The sequence below is a fragment of the Sebastes fasciatus genome, chromosome 20, assembly GCF_043250625.1.
Source record: "Sebastes fasciatus isolate fSebFas1 chromosome 20, fSebFas1.pri, whole genome shotgun sequence".
NCBI lineage: Eukaryota > Metazoa > Chordata > Actinopteri > Perciformes > Sebastidae > Sebastes > Sebastes fasciatus.
The window spans coordinates 6,762,166-6,781,543 of NC_133814.1; the positions used below are offsets into that span (position 1 = coordinate 6,762,166).

At 44.2% G+C, this 19,378-nt stretch overlaps 1 protein-coding gene and 1 long non-coding RNA gene across 5 annotated transcripts in view; one reads left to right on the top strand and one right to left on the bottom strand.

Annotated features, from left to right (window-relative positions):
* Window positions 1–15,657, top strand: part of LOC141758872 (uncharacterized) — a 174,452-nt gene extending 158,795 nt beyond the window's left edge. Inside the window, exons 5-6 of one of the 4 annotated variants that reach the window (XR_012591973.1) lie at window positions 5,304–5,429; window positions 5,793–6,299. This is a non-coding gene — a long non-coding RNA (uncharacterized LOC141758872). The other 3 variants (XR_012591974.1, XR_012591975.1, XR_012591972.1) reach the window with 3 other exon arrangements.
* shisa9a (shisa family member 9a) overlaps window positions 1–16,780 on the bottom strand; it is a 71,860-nt gene extending 55,080 nt beyond the window's left edge. The window contains exons 1-2 of the mRNA XM_074620630.1: window positions 15,623–16,780; window positions 14,559–14,665 (exon numbers count right to left, since the gene is read on the bottom strand). Coding sequence (XP_074476731.1) covers window positions 14,559–14,665; window positions 15,623–16,167 — 652 coding nt within the window. The 5' untranslated portion in view covers window positions 16,168–16,780. The remainder of the gene's footprint in view (window positions 1–14,558; window positions 14,666–15,622) is intronic.
* Window positions 16,781–19,378: the final 2,598 nt, after the last annotated feature.

Sequence of the window (19,378 nt, forward strand, 5' to 3'; positions counted from 1 at the left end):
GGCAAAATAAATAAAAACAGCACGACCTTCCCTGAAACAAAAAAACAGTTGATCTCCCGGTTTAAATCCTCCAAGGAAGGAGATTTCTTATTCAATTGTAGACTCACTTCCAAACTCACAGAGCAAAATACATTCAGTGTAGCAATCTGAACATATTTATCGGTGCCTTCTAAGCCTGTTGCATGCGTACATACTGGTAATGACTAGAGACGGAAACACACTTGCGCTACTCTCTGGGGAAAATGGTGAGAAATCGTCTTGAAACCGCAACAAAAAACAACACCAGGAGTAGAAAGAGGAACAAATTCTGTAAACAGCTATACTGCCATAAGAGACAAGAAACGCCAACAGAAAGAAAAGGCAACAGTGGCCAGAAGCCGAGGGGAGCCGAGAGCAGGGCCGATTGCTGCATTCAGAAGGGTGGAAAAACAAAACTCCTTCTCTGTTTTTTTGTGAGGCGTTCCAGGCTGGTAATTTGCAGGCAGGCAGACAGGCACAAGATCTGTTGGAGCGAGAGCCCAGCATCGTGACGCATTTCACCCAGCCACATGTCCCCTATCCATGGGCCAGTGCCCAGCAGCATTGGGGGGGGGGGAGCGGGGGCTGTAAGCCTGTCCACGAGTGCAGTGTTTGTGTGTGTCCATATGTATGTATGAGGATGGGAGGGTGAGCGACGGGAAGGCTGCCAATGTGTCCATACCTCCTCGGGGCAGGGTGGTGAGCGAGCCAGGCCATACTGAGGCCCGTAGGCGAAAGAGAGAGAACGAGGTGGAGTTGGGTGTGTGTGTGTGTGTGTGTGTGTTTGTGGATGGCGCACGTGGATGGGGAGGGGGGGTGGGGGTGGGGGGTTCCACAAATGTGCTCCCAGCATGAGCTTTCCCTGCCTGTGACTTAACATCGCTGGTGGCATCAGTCAGCTTGCCAAGCAAATCTGCTGCCTGTCCCCGGGCCGTGTGAAATACAGGCCTGGAGAATATATGTGTATATGGAGGTTGTACACGTGGTGTGGGCGTCCATAAGTGTGTGTGTGTGCATGTGTGTGCAAAAGGAGGAGAAAAAGAGAAAAAAAAAAAGAGCCCTCAGCACCTTAGGGACGCGTTGTGTGATCTGTTGCTTTGGCCAGTTCATCCAAAACAGATTGTTCTCTTTCAATGCCAAGACTTTCAAAATGCACACCCATGGAGACGTGACTGGCCAATTCACGGCTCAGCTCCTATAATACTGGAGGTGTAATAAGATCTTCTGTACTCCAGTGTTCCCCAACCTAGGTTTTTTTTTTCAACTGCCCTGTCGGATGAACTCAAGCACCACTTCATTAACCCAAACTGGATGCTATTTAACACTATTAACTACATAAAAGTGAACATTTTTACAATATATTTTCATGAAATGTTAAAGTTTAGGATGTTTTGATAAAGGTTGCGTTCGTACTCATTGTGACATAACCATTTCAGCCATATGGTGTATCCATTACATGTTAGCTAACTATTTCAACTATTAAATATTTCAGCCACTTATCCAATAGCAGTCTATAGTTCAACAGTTATCTATTACTTTTAACTATTACAGCTATTTATCCATTACTTTTAGTTAACTATTGGAATCATTTATCCATCTCTTTAAGCAAACTATTTCAACTGTTTATTAGCTAACTATTTCAAACCATTTATCCATTACTTTTAGCTAACTATTACAACATGTATCCATTACTTAAAGCTAACTCTTACTGCCATTTATCCATTGCTTTTAGCTAACTATTACAACATGTATCCATTACTTAAAGCTAACTCTTACTGCCATTTATCCATTGCTTTTAGCTAACTATTTCAACCATTTATCAATTACTTTTAGCTATTTCAAACATGTATCCACTACTTTTAGCTTAGCTAACTATTTCTACAGTGTATCATTACTTTTAGCTAACTATTTCATCTGTTTATTAGCTAACTATTTCAACCATTTATACACTGCTTTTAGATAACTATTACAACAGTTCCTCCAGTACTTTTAGCTAACTATTTCATCTGTTTATTAGCTAACTAATTCCATCCATTCATCCATTACTTTTAGTTAACTATTTAAACCATTTATCGGCGGCTGTGGCTCAGAGGTTAGAGCAGGTCGTCCACCAATCGGAAGGTTGGGGGTTCGATGCACGGCTCCTCCGGTCACATGCCGATGTGTCCTTGAGACACAAGACACTTAACCCCAAAATTGCTCCCGAAGGCATAGTCATCGGTGTGTGAATGAGTATTTAGATTAGATCCTGATGGGCAAAGTTGACATCTTGCATCAGTGTATGAATGGGTGTGAATGGGTGAATGCTGACATGTAGTGTAAAGCGCTTTGAGTGGTCGGAAGACTAGAAACGCGCTATATAAATGCCAGTCCATTTACCACCCATTACTTTTAGCTACAGTAACTATCACAACTGTTTATCTGTTACTTTTAGCTCTCAATTTAAACCATTTATCCATTACTTTTAACCAACTGTTTAGACTCATCTCCTTGCTTGCTAACTAGTTTTCACGCTCTCTCAATCACAACCTGTGATGTTCAGGTGTTACAGAACGCTGTATGAGCACGAGCATGTCATAAATCAAATCATAACTTCTATTTTCCGCCTTATTTGTTGAGCTACTCCACAGTCTTTCCACGTACTCCCTGGCAACCGCATGAAGTACCCCTTAGGGTGCAAGTACCCCAAGTTGGGATTGGAATCACTTGGCATACCCCGTGAGACGAGAGCTTCCACTGTGCATACTATTAGAGCACCGCTGGAACACTGTTGGGAAGTGGCAGGAATGTATATATACTATTACTGTCAGCAATGCAGAAGATTAGAGCTCTATTTTTCCATTAGAAACAGTATAAAAGGAAAACTGTGCAACAAAAGCTGCAGATTACAGAGGATTTCACACGGTGTAACACACAGCTACATGTTAGGGGGCCTAACTAGATTTACAATGCTGAGACTCAGCTCGCTTCAATGTATGTCTGACAGACGTGGAGCTTGTTAAAAAGGAACATAGCTGATTCCTCATTAGCTCCCCTTCTGCAATGACAAATATAAGAATGCATGCATCGAGCCAAGTGCCTCTCGAAACTTCAAAACAAAACCCTCGACTCGAGTTTGTGTTTACAGTTATTTTTACGCTAATAATTACATTTTTGTGCGAATTCCTATTCATACAGACAATAATCCTAATATTTGCAAAAGGCTTGACTCATTAAGTAGAATAGTCGATTAAGGAGAGTCAGTGTAGCAGTTAATTAGAAACCAGTGGTGATAACCACCTGTTCAAACATACAGATGGGAAGTCTGTCTGCTTATCCCATGACTGCCTGCGAGTGCCGTATCATCACGGATAGTCCAATGTAAATGAGCCTGGAAGTAGATGAAGACGTATGGAGGGATTATAATGTTGCTCATGACACAGGATTCTACTGAAGCGCACCACAGGTTACGTGCATACACCAGCATGTATGATGAGCACGCAAGTGAGCGTAGACTTGGACGCACGTGCAAACACACACACACACACACACAGTCGCAGACGTAATTACCTGTCAAATGCAAGATGGGACTTCCTGGGAGTAAATGAAGTGATTAATATTCGTGAGGAGGGTGGGAGGGAGGCGGGGGGTTTGGCTGATTAGATGTTAAGATATTCACTGTCCCTATTGCTTCTTTTTTATTACGCCACCACAATGACAAGATGGGAAATTACACGCTGGGTGATGCAAAACGCTGAGGACAGAAAATGACGGGCGGCACGCATTAGGCCGCTCTCTCTCTGCCCGTCAAAATACTCTTTGATTTCTTTAAATGTCCACAAAATGAGTGCTTGTTCCAATTTACATTGCCTTCCACAAGGAAGCTAAATGCTTAGGAGCAGAAGCGCGACGGCTCAGGGGGTCGCCTGCTACTTTCGGGGGAGATTTTCTATTTCTCTCTTTATCGTTTACAAAAATCTTTTTTGCTTCTTTTCCTCTTCCGCTCCTCAATCCCAGACTCCCTCCCTCCTTCCCTCTGGCTGTGTTGACACCTCCCCGGCCGGCCTCCCTCTGTGCCTAAACTGAGTGGATGTCTGCCGCTGGTCGATGCCTGCCGGCTGTGCGGCCCCAGAGCCCTAATAAACAGGAATCTAATGGCGTCCCTGGGCTGCTGAGGGGCCTCACATTAAGATAATTAGGCAGAGAGAGGGTGCAGGAATGAGGCCCTGGAGAGGAGGAGGAGACACTTCTGCACTTTCTGAGAATCTGAGCCTGTGACTTATTGACTTTTTGCCTTGTTGCTCACTGTAGCCTGATTTGCGCCTTTCATGGCCGGAGCGATACTTGTATGTGGAACCAAGTGCACTAGGATGTCTGAAAATGTGGGAAAGCAACGTGGTTTGTCAGTTGTGACGAGCTATTCAGACAAACTAATATACAAGTATATTATCTGTAGCTAAAGTTACAATATATGGACTGAAATCGGATTAGTTCAGTCTCGGAGTTTAGCGTGTATTTCTCTAATGGCCATTTGACAGGGCATTGGTGTCTCAACAGCTAATTTAACTTTTTCTAATGTGTTTGGTGGCAGTTTTGAAAGTCATAGTCCATATCAAGAACATATTGAGACTTAAAAAGCATCTTTTTGGGCATGTTTATCTTAATTGACATCTCAACGATAACTGGATGGTTGTGGCTTGCTTGCTTTACCTGAAGTCTCCACCTTGGTGCCCAAATGTTATGGGTATCAACTGTCAAGATGGCGGCAAGTGCTAAAGCCAACACCGTATGTAATCCACGAAGAACTGTCGAATGCCTCATAGGGAGGAGGTCGGGGTGGAAGGGTGAGTCAAAAAATGCCGGACTTTAGCCCAGGAGACCGCTGTTTGTACCTCGTGTGAAAGCAGAAGTCAACGTTGATTTATTTGTCACATAACTTCCGTACTTAAGTTACGTCACTTCCGTAGTTTTTTTTTGTTTCTGTAACAAGATGTTTTTTTTACGTAGTTATCTTAACCCAAACCACAATCTTTACCTAAACCTAACAAAGTTGTTTCCTGTGAAGACGACAGGGGTATCAATCTTCTCAGGTAACTCTCGCCAAGAAAGTGCATAACGTATTTCCTAAAAAGTCAAACTATTAATTTAAAGGTATAATATGGATGAATTTCCTAAAAAACGACGTATAGACTGGTATAAAAATAAGCCCTCTCAATTATCACTTATGATCCACTAGTAGTGTGTGGTGGTCTACAGAGACCCCACAGCCCTCTGCCTGTATTTTCTTCTTATTTTGCTGTGTTCAGGACTCTTCTCGGTGTCAGCAAAGAGCCTTTGGGCCCTACGTGTCAATAACAGCACGCAGGGTGTGCAGCCCGTTCAGGTTGTCAAATACCACCGCTTTGTCACGCCCCTCGACGTCTGATACCGAGGTACAAGTCCCCGTATTTGAGGGATGAGAACGGGTTTGACACATCGCTGTGTGTTATTTATGTGCTTCAGTTTCCCCCTGTTCCTCTCTCTCTACTCGTCTGTGTGCTGCTATTTGGTGTGTCAGTTTGACCGAGCCACACATACACCGAGCAGAGAGGACAGGATGAAACCTGACCTTCGGCTGCATTCATTCAAAATCCAGCAACTCTGCACCCTCCCGCAGGGTTGTGTGGAGGTGTGGGTGTGTTTATTTGTGCTTTAGAACGTAACCGCCCTGAAACGGTCAGAAAATAACATTTTATTTCTCAGATTCACCGCTATGTTCTCACTAACGCCGCTCCCTCTCTTCATTCACTCTATAGCTCGCTATAGCTCTCGACTAGTATAGCCGCTGAGGAGAGGCCAACTTTGAATGCCGTGTGTTCACAAACACCAACCAACAAATACCAACATAATATACCTTTAAGTGTATGTATGAAAATGGACAGTAAATGTGTTACTAGAGTGACTGCGTGACTTTTGTGTTTGCGATAAGCCTTGATTTTTTTGTAAATAGGCAGTGTGAGTGAAAGTAAGTCAATAAAAAAACTAGAACAAAAACATTTCCCTCGATGGTCTGGATGAAAGAAAACCAGCTGTGGATATTGGAGAAGAAGCTTTACTGTCGCTCCGACGAGCTATGAGACTGAAAGACAAACTCTGCGACGGAACCTCAACTTCACCTGCTTTCTTGCCTGTTTGAACACGAGGACAAGAAGCTGAGCTTCAAACGGGAGCTGTTGCCGGAGTGACGCCTCCCAGATAACTACCTCGGGCTCTGTCATTTTCTCTCACGCAGCCTCTCTCTTTTGCTTGTTTCTACGGCCTGCGCGACGGCGTGTGGGTTCACTAGCTGGTGCTCCTCTTTCCGCTCTGACACTCTGCAATCAGATGTGACACACTGAAGGCTCAGATGACAGCTGGGAAGACAAGGTCACACAGTCACCTACTTTTAACGAAGGATATGCACAGCTCCTTTTGACAGGCCCGCGCACTGCATACACACTGTGCGCACGCATACACATTCGCTCGCACACACACACGCGCACGCTTGTACACACAGTCACAAGGCGGAGCAGGAGTATTTTGCAGACAGGGCCTTTCCTCGTGCCTGTGCAATCTCAGAAGCAATTACCTATTAAAATTTCATCCTTCCCGTCTCAGAATGTTTAGGGAAAGATTATAACTGCTGGGGAGGTAATTAAGCCTGCAAATGTTGAATTGAGTTGTGAATACAGAGTACCATGTGTGAGCGTGTGCGTGTAGCTGTGTGTGTGTGTGTTCTAATAGCGCTGCCCACCTAAAGCTCTTTAGTGTGATACCCAAAATGACAATTACAGGACTAAGAAGTACAATATTGGTCTGGAGGAATTGTTCAGTGTAATAATTCACAAGGATAAATACTGTTTTCCAATTAAATTTCACCACTAACTTCTTCATAGATTAGACAGCGGGTGTAGTAACAAAGAGATTAGCTGCTGCTGCTTGTCAATTACACTTAAGAGACTCTTCTGGTGCCAAAAGCTGGAGTGAAAGTCACCCTGAACTCGGTGGTAATGGCTCTAGATCAGGGGTCTCAAACTCGCGGCCCGCGGGCCAATTGCGGCCCGCAAGACGATATTTTGTGGCCCCCACCTTGATATGAAAGTTTAATGTTAGTGCGGCCCGCAAATTTTTTTTTTTTTTATAAAGTTTTTTATAAAGTTTTTTTTGGGGGCATTTTTTCATTTTTATTGACAGGACAGTGGATAGAGTCTTGGAAAGGGGGGAGAGAGAGAGTGGATGCGGAAAGGGCCACAGGCCGGATTCGAACCCGGGCCGCCGCGGTCAGGACCAAGTCTTGTTACATGGGCGCCCGCTCTACCAACTGAGCTAACCAGGCGCCCTCAGCCCGCGAGTTTTATGTGAATGGCAGTTTGCCGTGGAAGGTCCCTTTGTTGCGCGAGCCCGAGCTGAACGAACCTACCAATCACAGTGGGGTATATGGCTCCCGGGGGCGGGCAATCGGCCGGGCTTGATGCAAGCAGAGAAACATTTCACAACAACTGTGGCGGCGCCCGTGTAACATCGCATAAACTCGATTAAAGCTTGATTTATACTTCTGCGTTGAATCGACGCCGTAGCCTGACGTGCACCTCTCCAGAAATGTAACTACACGTCGCGGCGACGCAGACCGCAACAGCTGTGATTGGTCCAGTCTCTCAGCGATGCTGAGCGGCCAGGACCAAGTTCTACTTCTCTCTGCCTCCATCTTTTCAATGTTTGTTCACACAAATCCACTCAGATATATTTTCTCTTTTCGGCGTTGCAGTAATGTCAGTAAAAGTTCTGTGGTTCAACAGTTATTAGCTCCAACTCCCTCAGTTTCTGTTTGTAGTACAAGAAGAAGAAGGAAACTCATAGAGACGCCGCCGCCAACTAGCGGTTTGGTGGTGTAATTGCAGAGCAACACAAACACAGCAGGCACAACTTTATTGCGGAGTGACACCAAGTGGAATGAATATATATCTTGTCACACAGCCCCAATCATGTCTTTTTCAAAGCCTGCAGTGAAGAGAAAGGTTGGTGACGAGCACAGACAATTTCAGGAAAAGTGGGAGACGCAATAGAGGCCATGTTCAGAAGAACCGTTCATGTTCTTCAATGTTCCATTAATGTTCAGGACAGTTCATGTTCAGAAGAACCCATTCAAGTTAAAGAACTGTTAATAATGACGTTTGAGAAGATTGTTGTTTTTTTTAACAAAGCTTTTTTTGTGGAATACCTGATGCGGCCCAGCCTCACCCAGACTCTGCCTCCAGCGGCCCCCAGGTAAATTGAGTTTGAGACCACTGCTCTAGATGCTGTCAGACTTTTTCATGGCAATCCAAACAAAAGCATAGCACTAGTGCGGATTTAAAGGGGACATATCATGTGAAACTCAATTCTTCGGTGCTTGTGCGAATACATTCGGGTATCTGGAGTGCCGACCAACCCACACACGGTGAAATAAGACAACCCAGTCAGTTTTTTGTGGGCTACCTAAATCAGAAAACATGCGATTCAACAAGCCATTCAGATTTGACTCACCTTCCTATGTCACACGCTGGTTCATTAGAATCAACGTATCCTCATACAACGGTTCATATGATATCTTAGGAAAAGTTATTCCAAATTTTTCTTGCGTTCTACCATGAATGTCCAGAAACGCGTGTCAATTTCCGCACATTACATGAAAACAGTCTTTTCAAAATAAACTGCTTGGGTGGTTTAGGAAAAGATTGTAGTTTGGGTTGAAATAACTACGTTTGAAACACTTGGTTAGCTTTAGGCAACAAAACTACTTTGTTAGGTTTAGGAAAAGATCGTGGTATTGGTCAAAATAACTACAAAGTGGTGTTACTTAAGTACAGAAGTTACGTGACAAATAAATCAACGTCTTTTGGATTCACACGGGACAAATCAGAGCAGACTGGGCTTTTTCAGTAAGGGGGTCTTAAAGAGACAGGCGCTAAAACGGAGCATTTCAGACAGAGGGTGAATCAAGTATATTCAGACAGACAGTATGAGAAAAATAACATGTTTTTTTTTAACATTAAAGCATGTAAACATGGTCTAGTAGAAACCCCAAATACAAGTATGAACCTGAAAGTGAGCATGATATGTCCCCTTTAATATAGAGGACATGACAGATACAAAGCCCTGTCCTTCAGAGCTTCGGAAATTGCTACCATCAGTCTGGGCGTTGCCATCTCTTGACTCCTCACATTGTGCTGTTCCCTCTCCTTCCAGCGTTCTCCCCTCTTTCTCCATTCCCTCCCCTCTTTGTCTCTTAGGCTCTTTGATGCTGGAAGTGAAGAGACGCAGGATTTTCAGCCTTTTAAGGATTCAAACAAAGTTTCAGGGTTTGGAGATGACATGAAAGTCTGCCAGCCGGCACACTTGAGGATTGGTGGTTCTTACTGGTTCTGGTTCACTAGGCAACCAAATAGTCTATTCTTAAAGGGAACATATCATGCTTATTTTCAGGTTCATACTTGTATTTTTGGGTTTCTACTAGAACATGTTTACCTGCTTCAATGTTCAAAAAACACATCATTGTTTTCATTCTGTCTGTCTGAATATACCTGTATTCACTAGGGCTGGGACGATACACCTATCTCCGGATTCTATACTATCCCGATACTTGGGTTCCGATTCGATATGTATTGTGATTCGATATGACTATTTATTGCAATTTTTAACTTTTTTAACACAAGACCATGGGAAAAAGTTGAACCATACACTTCTAGGGACTTTTACTTTAGAAAATATCTAACTTAATACAGTCAAAATGTTTGATTTACAGCATGTATGTAGTCAGAGATGTCCTGAAGTCAAATATATCAGTCAATGTCAGGCATTATTTATCAAAATTTTCCAGCAACCTAAAAATCAAAGAATAAAGACATTTCCCTCAGAAATTAGTAGTATTTTCTTTTTAATTTAAAGGGACATGTAATGTTTTATACTTCTGGTGAATATAATCCAATAAATCTTATTTCCATATATGTGTTTTATATATACAGTTCCCTTTATTAACACCTTATTTTGAAATCCAGACATAGTCACATGTGTATTCTTCCGCTAACTTTGCCGTCTCTAGCTCTCCCGTCAGCTCCGTTCTCTTTATACATCCATAGTCAGCTCCATTGGGGCCGTTTGAATGCATTTAACATAAATGTCAGTATATGGGTGCTCTAGAGTTGTAGCGTCGGACGATTTGACCACGCAGATGAGAGTGACGGCCGGCTTAGCCGCACGTTACCGCGATATGATAAACGTTTCCTGTCCATGACAGAGTTTAGCATGCAGCTTTAGCCATGATGTCTAGCTCTGGCAGCTCCTGGCAATGTGTAGTGTTTACCACTTTGAATGTGACATGTGAGGGTGCAGGTCGTATCCATGCAGACCCTCCGTTTCCTGCTTTGTCATTTCGTCTCGCTGCGGTTTGTTTTGGTTGACGGATACGGAACGGATATGACGTCACGTTACTCTGACTACAACAATGAAAGCGGTAACTTCCTTCTACCTCCACATAGACTCAAATGAAGTAAATATATCAATTCCGGCATTAAAAAAATCAATTTCAAAATCGTAAAAAAATTGCATTACATAGGTGAATCAATTTTTTTGTCCCATCCCTACTATTCACCCTCTGTCTGAAACAATATGTACAATATGCCGATTTGTCCCCTTTAATATGCAGTAGATTGCGAAGGCCCCTCCTGGATACACACAGGGGCCCACAACATAACAAACACAAGCCTCTGGCTTTACTATTACTAATTGATACGTTCTCACTTGTGTGGTACATGTGATAATGATTACTAATGATCAAGACGCAGCGAAGCACGTATTGGGAATAAGGGTCTGCTTGTTTTTCTATACCTCTGTTGACAAATGCATTGAATAAAGTGCTTGCTGGGGGGAACCATATCAATGATAAAGGAACTGAGGTCATCGGTGATTCCTTTACAGACAAATAGCATTCTGTGACTGACAGTCACACAAGGCCCAAAGGGATTTGCTCCTCCTATATACGGAGCTGCCAGAATCTGCCAGACCAAATTCATTGATGCCAGTAATAGGACGATCTAGCCATAAGCTATAATCAATACGTAGTTAGTCCTGAAAATAGATTTTCCTGCACAAACCTGCGCTATATGTGGACAAATTCCCCTTGTGCACACATGCAGTGGCCCTTTTAACCCAAGCGCTCATCCTTACATCCGCCTCTCTCTTCTTCTCTCCCTTCCCCGTACCTTCCTGTGCATTCACAGCGGCTCTCTCAGTGAAAAATCGTCTTGCCCTTTTCAGTCTATTTATCTTCCGTTAATCACTTAAAACAAGAATAACACGGTCATATCCAGCAAATCCATATCTAATTCCTCTTCCCTCCAACAGCCTCTCCCCGTGCCCCTGTGATGAATCGTCTTCCTCGGCCGGCGGAGGGGACCCGTGAACCAATCAGGTGGAGGATCCGGCCAGATCACAGAGGTTAATAACATTCCACATGATTACCCACAACCCCGAGGATTAGAAGGTTCAGGGGGGGAGCAAGTTCCACGTCGCAAATAATAATCGCTATTTCACAGTAGTGTCGTCCCGGCCACTCGGGTGAAAGGCCGCCACGCTATCTCCTCTCTCCCACAGCGAGGGAGGAAGAGAAGAAAAAACACTCGAGTGGACCCCAACACCTACTGAAAGTGTTATTCAGCTCTTTTCAGGGGTTTTGAGACTGAGTTCCTCCCCCCCCACCCCCCTTCCGAAACCAAACCATTTTAATGAATGCAACCTTTCATTCCCCTTTTCCACGAGATGTGCTCTCATCGTGATGGTGATGGTGTCTGTGGGCGGAGTGCTTCATGCCGAGTAGGGTTATGTCACCATGTCGTTAGCTGGGGGAGCTGTTGTAGGATTACATATTTATCTCATTTCTGCAAAGAGAAGTAGTAACTCAACCCCCCCACCACTTCCTTACATGAACACTTCCTGTCTTCCTGTCGGTTATAGCACTCAACAGCGCCCCGAAATCCCAGATTCTTTTACACTGTTGATGGTTTAAACTCAACTATGTTTACTGTGTGTTAAGTTTCCAAATGTAAACTGTAACTTGCTAAAAAACATTTGGGGATACCGCTTTAAAGAGGACATATTATGCCTTTGTGTGTATTCCCTTTCCTTTAGTGTGTTGTATAGTGGGGTTTTTTCTGTATGTAAAAGGTCTGTGCCACGCCAAAGGGAGTTACACTGCTCCTGAACTGCTTGAAACGCCTCGCTTGAAGTCCCGCCTTTTCTTCCGTAACGTGGTGATGTCACCAAGTAACATTTGCATAATACCTGCTTAGCGGCTAGTTTGGAACGCCCTCAGACAAAGCTAGCAGGAGCGGAGTCCAAAAAGTTTGGTTCGTTTGACCAATCACAACAGAGTGGGCCAGCTGACCAAACAGAGCAGACTGGGCTTTTCGAGAGGGCGGGACAGGAGCTCAAACAGAGCGTTTCAGACAGAGGGTGAAAAGAGGTTTTGCAGCACAGCCGGTATGAGAAAAATAAAGCGTTTTTTTTTTTTACATTAAAGCATGTAATCATGTTTTTGTAACAACCCCAAGTATGAACCTGAAAATGAGCACAATAGGTCCTCTTTAATGTTGTGTTGTGAGCAAGAAATCGTTCTGTTCTCAACCCAAGTGCCAAATAGGAACGACAGTCTTGATACCACTTTGTTTGTGTTGGAAAATTGCAAAAATAATCGCATTGAACTGGCAAATCTTTTCACTTTTCCCTAAAGCTAGGACTTTTCAGCACTCAAACGTCAGATTAAATAACTGGGTGAAATTGATTTATTTATCTTTGCCGTGCACCACAGGGGTGAAACGCAGGCAAAAAGGCAAGGTGTGGTCTTTTTGATGTGCAATTTCAACTGAGATTTCAACTGCAGTCAGATGGTGTCATGTATAGCTTGATAGTAGGGCTGCCCACTCCTCGATTAGTTGACTGATCGGTCGTTTTGGTCTTAGTCGACTAAGATTTCTTTTGTCGATTCGTCATTTTTTTATGCTTTTTTCATGCTGAATGACTTATTTCCAAGAGCCTTATGAGCACATCTCTGGTAATCACCAGATTTAAAGTGATTCTTTTGTGTGATTCTTTGTGGCGAAATTCAGTTTTACAGATCTGTCGATTGGTCGTCAAAATCGTACGTTAGTCGACTAAGAATCTCGTTGGTCGAGGACAGCCCTATAGTTGATAGTAACATGAGAAATGTGGGAAAGACAGCCCTCTAATAGTACAGCCACTATGATTTAGATGTGACTTAGATCTGCGTTTTGTTTAGGCACAAGAAATAATGATGCAACTTTTGGAGGGGATCTGAATGCTGTGTGCTGGCTTGATTCTATGTGTTTGTGATGTGTATGTAGTGTACGCCGGGGTCTGTACATATTTGAGTGTGTGTGTGTGTGTGTGTGTGTGTGTGTGTGTGTGTGTGTGTGTTTGTGTGTTTTTTTGTGTGGATTCATCTGTTTGATCTTCGGTGTTAAAACACAAAGCTTGGTACTGTAGCAGCCCACGGGACGCAACAGAAATAGATGGCATTCATACACCACCACCACCACCACCCTTCAAACTCCCACCCCCTTACACACACACAACACAACACAAACACACTACCATCACCACCACCACTTACTTCCTCACCGACACACACTCCCACTCCCCTTTTTCTCTCTCTCTCATTATATCATGTGGGCATGAACCAAAATAAAACAGTGAATAAAGCTTTGGATTTGAAAAGCTGCAGAAAAAAAGGCAGGCAGATATTCTCTTCTTTCTAGCGCGTTATGAAATGGATGGATATCTGGCCGGTGCGAGATAAAACAAAAAACCCCAATGCTGTCATTTGAAACAAAATAGGAACACGCCTGCGGCGATGTGTGTGTTCCCCCCCCCCTGTGTGTCTGTGTGTGTATTGTATATTTGAGGATTTTCTGACTACGCACCATCAGCCAGATATGAGCGCGGTTTTAAAACATTTTGGAGCCCAGCTGGGGAGGAGTGACTTCTCACATCCTTACGTCACTCCAGATGACTTCATAAAAGCCTCAACCTTGACACATTCAAGCAGCTTTTTTTGCTGACAGACAACCCCCACCCACACCTCTATATGCTAAATTAATCCAGTAATGAGCTGTCCAAATATCCATCCATCCATTATCTGTAACCGCTTATCCTATTCAGGGCCGCAGCTGGGGGCTGGAGGCGATCCCAGCTGACACTGGGCAAAGGCGGAGTACACCCTGGACAGGTCGCCAGACTATAATTCATCAACCATTCAAAATTCACACCTACGGGGCAATTTAGAGTCAACAATGAACCTAACCTGCATGTCTTTGGAATGTGGGGGGAAACCTGAGCACCCGGAGTAAACCCATTCTAACACGGGGGAGAACATGCAAACTCCACACAAGCCTGGGTTTGAACCTACGACCTCTCTCGCTGTGAGGCAACAGTGCTAACCACTGCAGACCCTCTGTCCAGATATATATATATTAAAAAATAAAAGCACTTACGGAGGTTTGTTGCCCTGGAAACAAAGTGCTGTGAGTGCATCCCGAGGGCCTCCTCCCCACGGTACTGCTCACCTGGACACCCGCCCTGCAGCACGCTGGCAACGGCCCTGTCAGACAGACAGACAGAGGGAGGAGAGAGACAGAGAGAGGCGGTGATGGATGCAGACATGAGGATAACATGGTTAATTGAATTATTCAGTTGGGCTGCACTGCTGCACATGGATCCTCAAATGAAACTGTGATTTGCAGCCAACTGGAAAATAAAAGGTGATTCCCCTGATGAATGGGGAAATATTTGTTTTTTATTTTATCCTGTTTTTTTTCTTTTCTGCACATATACTCCTGCCTATGTATAAAAAATCTCCTATCATAACACAATGGAGCGCCTTTTTACTCTAGTGAAAGGAAGCCGCCCACGCCTGATAAGAGTAGCTGCACGTAATGTTATGCTATGTACCACAGTGGATGGAGAGACTGGAGTGGAGAGCGCATGCCATGCACAATCCACTTCTTTTTTATTTTTTTACCAAAATACAGAAGATGACACGAGTTGCTCATGGTTGCCAAGGAACAAAAATGAGATTGACACCTTTCAACCTTGCACAGATTATGTATTATTATATTTTTTATTAATTGTGCAACATAAAGCAGGTTTTAGTTTGATCTATATCTGTCAATAATTTGGATTATCATGGATATATCCAAAACGACGTTGTGGCACATTTCTGAATGTTAATTGTACATGTTTTATAATGTGTATTATGTTTATTACCTTAATTTATGTACAATATAATTGTTGTTTCGAGGTGTAAGAGCTCGGTCTCCCTCATGTCATATAAAAGTGCCTTAAGAAATCTGTATTTTTTTCCCTGCGGACGCGTAATGCATTATTCTAAGCAGTGATGTTCTAATTGATTCCCATTTATATATACTTCTCTGCACTAGATGATGAAATGCGCGCTCCAGATCATCAGTGCGTGCGTACGTAGGCTCTACTATATACTGCAAGTCTCTTTTGTAAACAAGCGCACTGAGATTCAGCAGCAAGAAAGAAAGAGACTCACCTGGACATGTTCTCTCTCTGAGGCCGGTGCGCCTTTTCCAGTCCCAATTTGGTGAAAATCCCCACTAGAGCCATGATGGCCACTACTCCACATATGATGTAAACAATCAAGTTGGTCTTGTCTTTGGTGCTGTCGATCATTTTGTTCATCTTCTTGTAGGGCGTCTGGCCGGTCTTCATCCACACCGGCGTGTCGTAGTTCTTGCAGGTGCTCTGGTCCAGCCGCGAGTGTTTGTAGGAGCAGCAGAAGCGGAAGCCACAGGTGCCGCAGCAGAACAGGTAGTTGCCGGTCTTGCAGACGAACGGCGGGTCCCACTGGCCCATCACGTCGTAGTAGCCCCGGCAGCGGTCCTCGGTGTGCGGCGGCGTCACCTCGGACGCGGCGCTCTCCTGCTCCTCCCTGCTGGAGGTGCTGGAGGTGGAGGTGTTGGAGGTGGCGATCATCACGAACCCGCCGAGCAGTCCCGGTTCTCCGTCAGCCTTGCACACCAGAGCCATCATAAGTTTGAGCAACAGGAAGCCGAGGAGAAAGTATTTCCCTCTCATCGTGGTGCCCTTCTCCTCCGTTCAACTTCACGCGCAAACGACGAGACTCGGAGAGAAGAAGAAGAAGGGCGCGCGGTCATGGCACGCTGCTGAAAAGTCCCTGAACACACCACATCCAAATAATAGCGACGCACCGTCATCCGCGTCCATCAACATCTTTTTAGTCAACATGTCATATCATCATCCAAAGAAAAAAAGAAAAAAACAACAAATGCGTAAAAATTAAAATTAAAAACAATCTCCCTGGAATGATTTAATCTAACTATAATTCCTCTCCTCTGCTGCGCATCTATGCGTCTTTTTTAGAAATGTTTTTCTTCAGGAGTGCATCACTTGAACATATCCATCGGTGCGCTCTTACGCACGGGCAGTAGGCAGAGACACGAGCCGCACCGAGGTGGAGAGCGCAGTGAGCGAATAGAAAGAAAGAGCCGAGGGTGGGAGAGCCTGGTGCGCAAAAAGAGGAGAGGAGAGGAGGAGGAAAAACATGGGGAGGGAGTGAGACTGCGAGGGCTGAGGAGAGAGAGAGAGAGAGAGAGAGAGAGACACAGAGAGAGAATTTATTATGAAATATTATGATAAAAGCCTCGGAATACGCACATCACTATTTTGCCGTCGAGGAAAGGCGTGGGAGCCTTCCACCCCTCCTCCTCCCCACCACATTTTCTCCACTTTATTCATTTTCAGTCGTAGGTTTGTCATCCATTGTTTTAGAAAATCCTGAAATCACAAGTAGCTTAATGTGCTGTAATAGGCAGTGGCTGGCTGGCACAGCTGAGGACACTTTATCATGTTTTCTCCACTGGAAGGGTACCCTAGATTCAACTTTATCATGTTTTCTCCACTGGAAGGGCACCCTAAAGGGCACTGCATCACGTTTTCTCTACTAGATGGCACCCTAGAGGGTACTTTATCATGTTTTCTCTACTGGAAGGGCACCCTAAAGGGCATTGCATCATGTTTTCTCTACTGGAAGGGCACCCTAGAGGGCACTTTATCATGTTTTCTCTATTGGAAGGGCACCCTAAATTTAACCTTATCAAGTTTTCTCCACTTGAAGGGCACCCTAAAGGGCACTGCATCACGTTTTCTCTATTAGATGGCACCCTAAAGGGTACTTTATCATGTTTTCTCCACTGGAAGGGCACCCTAGATTCAACTTTATCATGTTTTCTCCACTGGAAGGGCACCCTATATGGTCATTTATCATGTTTTCTCCACTGGAAGGGCACCCTAGAGGGTACTTTATCATGTTTTCTCCACTGGAAGGGCACCCTATAGAGGGCACTTAAGACCGTTTTCTCCACTGGAAGGGCACCCTAGATTCAACTTTATCATGCTTTCTCCACTGGAAGGGGCACCCTAGAGAGCACTGCGTCACGTTTTCTCCACTAGAAGGGCACCCTAGAGGGTACTTTATCATGTTTTCTCCACTGGAAGGGCACCCTAGAGGGCCCTGCATCATGTTTTCTCCACTGGAAAGGCACCCTAGATTCAACTTTATTATGTTTTTCTCCATTGGAAGGGCACCCTAGAGGGCACTGCATCACGTTTTCTCCACTAGAAGGGCACCCTAGATTGAACTTTATCATGTTTTCTCCACTGGAAGGGCACCCTAGATTCAACTTTATAATGCTTTCTCCACTGGAAGGGCACCCTAGAGGGCACTGCGTCACATTTTCTCCACTAGAAGGGCACCCTAGAGGGTACTTTATCATGTTTTATCTACCATAGGGGCATCCAAGAGAGAGAGAGAGAGAGACAGAGAGAGAATGTATCATGAAATATTATGATAAAAGCCTCTGAATACGCACATCACTATTTTGCCGTCGAGGAAAGGCGTGGGAGCCTCACCCCCACCCCCACATTTTCCACTTTATTCAGTTTCAGTCGTAGGTTGTCATCCATTGTTCTAGAAAATCCTGAAATCACAAGTAGCTTAATGTGCTGTAATAGGCAGTGGCTGGCTGGCACAGCTTCTAAAGCAGGGGATACATTTTGTAAAAGAGCGGCCCCTTCAACAAAAAATGTGGCCCCATGCAGGACGCACTAATGCCCACTACATCCCTGGAGACGTTCTGGAAAACATCAGGGTTTTTTAAGCAGTATATTGCTCACGAGAAGCAGCTCCTTAGTTTAAATGTATCCTAACAAAAAGACACAACCAAATAATAAGATAAGTAAATCTTCAAAACAACAGACATAGTGCTTGACAGATTCTTTTTGCCTCATTCCCATATGGTGTCCGATTGGAAAATGTCTCTCCCTTTCAACTAGTAGTATTTCAAAAACACTGATACTTCTTCGCAAACAAAATAGGCTCAAGGCGAAAGCAAAACACTTTGTATGGGAGCAGTGGTGAACTGTCTGAGGGGCAGGGGCGAAATAAAATAAAAAGTCAGCTGCAGGTGGTGGGGGCACCAGCGCGCATAAAGTTTTCTAGCATGTAGAATAACCTATATGGCACTACATCATGTTTTCTCTACTGGAAGGGCAACCTACATGGCATTTAACATGTTTTATTTGTGTTTTCTCCACTAGAAGAGCACCCTTTAGGCAAAATGTATCATGTTTTATTTGTGTTTTCTCCACTAGAAGAGCACCCTTTAGGCAAAATGTATCATGTTTTCTTCATTTAAGGGCACCCTAGAGGGCACTGCATCATGTTTTCTCCACTAGAAGGACACCCTAGAGGGTAATGTGTCACATATTCTCCACTCGAAGGTCACACTAGAGGGCACTGCATCATGTTTTTCTTCATTTAAGGGCACCCTTGATGGCACTTTATCATGTTTTCTCTACTGGAAGGGCACCCAGAGGGCACTTTATCATGTTTGCTCCACTGTAAGGGCACCCTAGAGGGCACTGCATCACGTTTTCTCCACTGGAAGGGTACCCTAGATTCAACTTTATCACGTTTTCTCCACTAGAATGGCACCCTAGAGGGTACTTTATCATGTTTTATCTACAATAGGGGCATCCGAGAGGGCACTTTTGCTGCGGTTCGTTTGAACATGGGGGCACCCCCTGAGTCCACCAGTGTATGGGATTATTTAGTGGATATCTCAAGTTCTTCAAGTGCAGTTGTTTTTTGCCAAACAGGTGCTGTGAGAGAGAGTGAGAGAAAAAAAAAATGTTTAACAGTCTGAGTTGAGCTGAACTGAGCCAAAGAGCATAAAAATGTAAGTTCATTTCCAAACCAATAAAACAT